The sequence below is a fragment of the Lolium perenne genome, chromosome 3 (genome assembly GCF_019359855.2).
Source record: "Lolium perenne isolate Kyuss_39 chromosome 3, Kyuss_2.0, whole genome shotgun sequence".
NCBI classification, from domain to species: Eukaryota; Viridiplantae; Streptophyta; class Magnoliopsida; order Poales; family Poaceae; genus Lolium; species Lolium perenne.
The window spans coordinates 183,891,563-183,894,906 of NC_067246.2; the positions used below are offsets into that span (position 1 = coordinate 183,891,563).

Genomic DNA, 3,344 nt, shown 5'->3' on the forward strand with positions numbered 1-3,344 from the left:
CGTGGCAGTCCCTGCCAGTCGCCGCGGCCTATTTTGTTGGCCGTCTCTGAGGCTGGCCGCATAGATGACATCTTGGCTCCGGTATTGTAGATCACACTAGAGCTACATGAGTTGGTTGGGGATTCATCTCTGTGTCTGAGCTTGTGGAGTTGCGTGATGATGTGGTTATGTGTCGTTCCATCGAGGAAGTGAGGTCCGTCTTGCACGGGATCTCGGCTGTGACTTCTCCGCCGAGTGAGGTACTTGGCCTTGAGAAGATTTGTGTTGTTGATGTTGCAGTCTCTTCCTCGCCTGTGTCCAGCAGACATTTGGTTCCTATTGCTGATGGTGTTGTTAAGTGAGGGTTGTTGGCAACTGAGCCCGAAGCTGTTGTCGCTAGAGAGGTTTGCGATTTTCTCGCCACCTTGGCTGCTGCCTTTTCTAGATCTACGGTTGATTGACGGGTACCCCACATGCCATGGAGTGCCCTTGTCAGTGCGGTGTTGGAGTGTTCGTTTGTGTCATCTTGTGGTCGTTTGTGTTGGCTAGAGTGGGTGCGGCCCGTTGTGTTGGGTCTATGTTAGGCTTGATTATGGGTGTGTGCTGTTTGTGTGGGCTTGCCATGTTGTTGTAGATTTTCGCATGATTTTCTCCTAAAAACTATGCACTCTCTTCTTAATTAATGGATGAGGCAAATCTTTTGCCTTCGTTTGAAAAAAAGACTTCTCCATAAGTCATCCATCCAACACCATCTAATTCCTGCTCACACTACCTGGTACAGAGGCTATTCCGATCGTCTGGACCAGTAGTTGGACTTCGGATAGATCAACCGGCGACTTCCTAAGAATCTTTGTTTTTTTTCCTTTGGTGGTTGATCTCACAGCAAACCCCCACAAAAGGAAAAGAAAAGAAAATCTCACTCACGGCTGTCTATATAGCCTGATGGCTCTGGTTAACTGCCCGGGCATCCAGTGCATATGTCTGCAACGATGGGTCTGAAGAAGAAAGCTCTGCGCTGGTTGCCTCGTTCCTCTACTACAGGCTCTGGCCTGGAGGAAGACGAAGACAGCAACGAGAGGAGCGGGCTCCTGAGGAGCCACCGGGATCAGAACCGCGTCGTGCCGGTCATGGACGTCGATGAGCAGCAACCCAAGGCGTCGCCGGCAGCGGAGCCCAAGGTGAATTCGCGAGCGTGTTGATTATCTTGAAGCGCAATTGGAAATCTAACTGTTTCTTGCTGTGAAAACACTTGCATTGGCATGGCGGGCGGCGAATGCAGACCGTGGCCCTGAAGGTGTCGATGCACTGCCATGGCTGCGCGAGGAAGGTCAAGAAGCAGATCTCCAAGCTGGAAGGTAGGTGATGAAGTGAAATAATATAGGTGTCTATGAACTTTGCCCGTATTTCCTTCTTTGTGGTGATCGACGAACTTGTGCAGGAGTTGTGTCCGTCAAGATAGAGCTGGGGATCAAGACGGTGACGGTGGTCGGGAACGTGACCCCCGTGGAAGTCCTGGAGGCCGTCTCCAAGGTGATCAAGTACGCGCACATCCTGGATCTGGCGGCGCCCTAGCTTAGCATCAATGCAGTGTCTGTGCTGAACTGGTGATTGCGCTTGTAAAAATGATGAGCACCAATTCTCTTTCTGCCGAGTCGATCTGAATCTTGAAAAGAGAGGTCATAATTTGTCATTTGAGGAGCCAATCTGAAAATTATTCCTTCTTGCCGCATTTAATCATCTGCTCTGGCCAGAGCATAAGCACGCTATAAATAAAGAGAGCACAAATATAAACAACAGAGACAGTTGCAGCAGCTGAACTAACCCTGCCTTTGAACACTGAAACTAGCAGACTTGAAGGTGTCAATGAGATTAGCGTCTACTCCGGATCACCCGGGAAATAAAAAAGAGAAAGCACGATGTTAACAGCAACTGCTTAATTACGACAGCAACGCTTTGATACGTCACGGTGGTTCAGCCGTTCAGATGAATTGCGGATGTGAACTGGCAACGGTCCCTCGGAATGGGTCATTCCCTTAAGAATAGGACACTTGTACGCAACTTAGCACCACCTTTTTTTTTTTGCGGATTTGCTATGTCTCAGGTGACTGAGAATACCTTATGTCTCAGTCGATTTTTCCGCCGTTGGATCCTGCTTTAAGATTCGCGCTGGTCAAAGTGTCTGTATCCCTTTGTTTGGGTTGTCCGTTACGCAATATCGGCCTGTTGGGCCTTGTCTGCCTGTCTGGGCCTGTTTTTTTTTTGTCGGTGTTCATTTCAATGGAGAAACATTCGCCTTCCGCGGAGCGGTCGAGATAAGCGTTCCCATTCCGCGCTCAAGGCGGTCGGCGAGCTCGCCGTCACCGTCCCCGTCGCCTTCCCCTTCGCCGTCGCCTTCCCTGTCGCCGTCGCCTCCCCCTTGCCGTCGACGTCGCCGTCCCCATCACCGTCGCCGTACGTGTCTAGCCGAATCAGGTACGCTGTCGTCTGCACGGATGTGTCGCCAAGCTTGCGTCGATTTGCTTATCCGCGTGTTAGGGTTTCCGATTCGAGCGCGCGTTTGAATTCTCTAGACATTTTGACTGTGTGGATGCTCCATAACTTGATGATTTGATCCTAGTTTGAAGCATCGGGAGATCTGAGATGGGGGGCGATTTGTTTGTGTCCCATTCTGTCCTCCATAGGAGCGGTTTGTAGAGTCGTGAGTGACTGTTGCTTTTTTGAGTGTGTGGGATTCCTCACTACCTCTCCATCATGAGAAATTGATACCAAAATTGATTCGTCTCATGTCTTCCTTTGTGCAGTTTTGCTCTTGTCATGTGACAGTGTTTACTTGTCATTTGTTTGTGTACCACAGCTTAATTTTTAGCCAGCTTAGCATGCTATAAGAGTACAGTTTTTGTGATGTGCCTCAGTAACCATGCTTTTGTTTTGTCATATATTATGTGACCAATTTTGTTTGTGTCTTGAGAAGTTGGTACACCACATGTAACTAGAATCACTGGGACACAACAAATTAGTGAAGTAAGTAAGAGTACCAATAGCTTATATGAGCATGCATATTGGATTCCTACTGTCTACTCGTTCTAAAACTGCAATCCTTAGGATTTATATGTCTGCGAGGCTAGCCAACTACTTAGAATCGGAGTTCTATGATGGGGGCGACTTTTGTCTGTGGCATGTTTTCTATGTGTTATTTTTTCATGACCGATATCTAGCTGATTCTTCATGACCTACATCTTTTTTTGTTATCTCTTTTATTTTTGTATTTTCCTTTTTAATTACCATGTGGTTTACTGATCCAGAAAAGTATGTAGAAGACCTTATTTGTGTTTGTATTTTTGAATTGGACTAGAACAATGGGAAAA

General features: G+C 47.7%; 1 protein-coding gene across 1 annotated transcript; it reads left to right on the forward strand.

Annotated features, from left to right (window-relative positions):
- Nucleotides 1-918: 918 nt before the first annotated feature.
- LOC127338444 (protein SODIUM POTASSIUM ROOT DEFECTIVE 3) lies at nt 919-1,712 on the forward strand. Its single transcript, XM_051364550.2, has 3 exons — nt 919-1,157; nt 1,259-1,334; nt 1,418-1,712. Exons 1-3 carry the CDS (start codon nt 957-959, stop codon nt 1,549-1,551), a joined length of 411 nt encoding a protein of 136 aa, XP_051220510.1. The 5' UTR covers nt 919-956; the 3' UTR covers nt 1,552-1,712.
- The last annotated feature ends 1,632 nt before the right edge of the window (nt 1,713-3,344 follow it).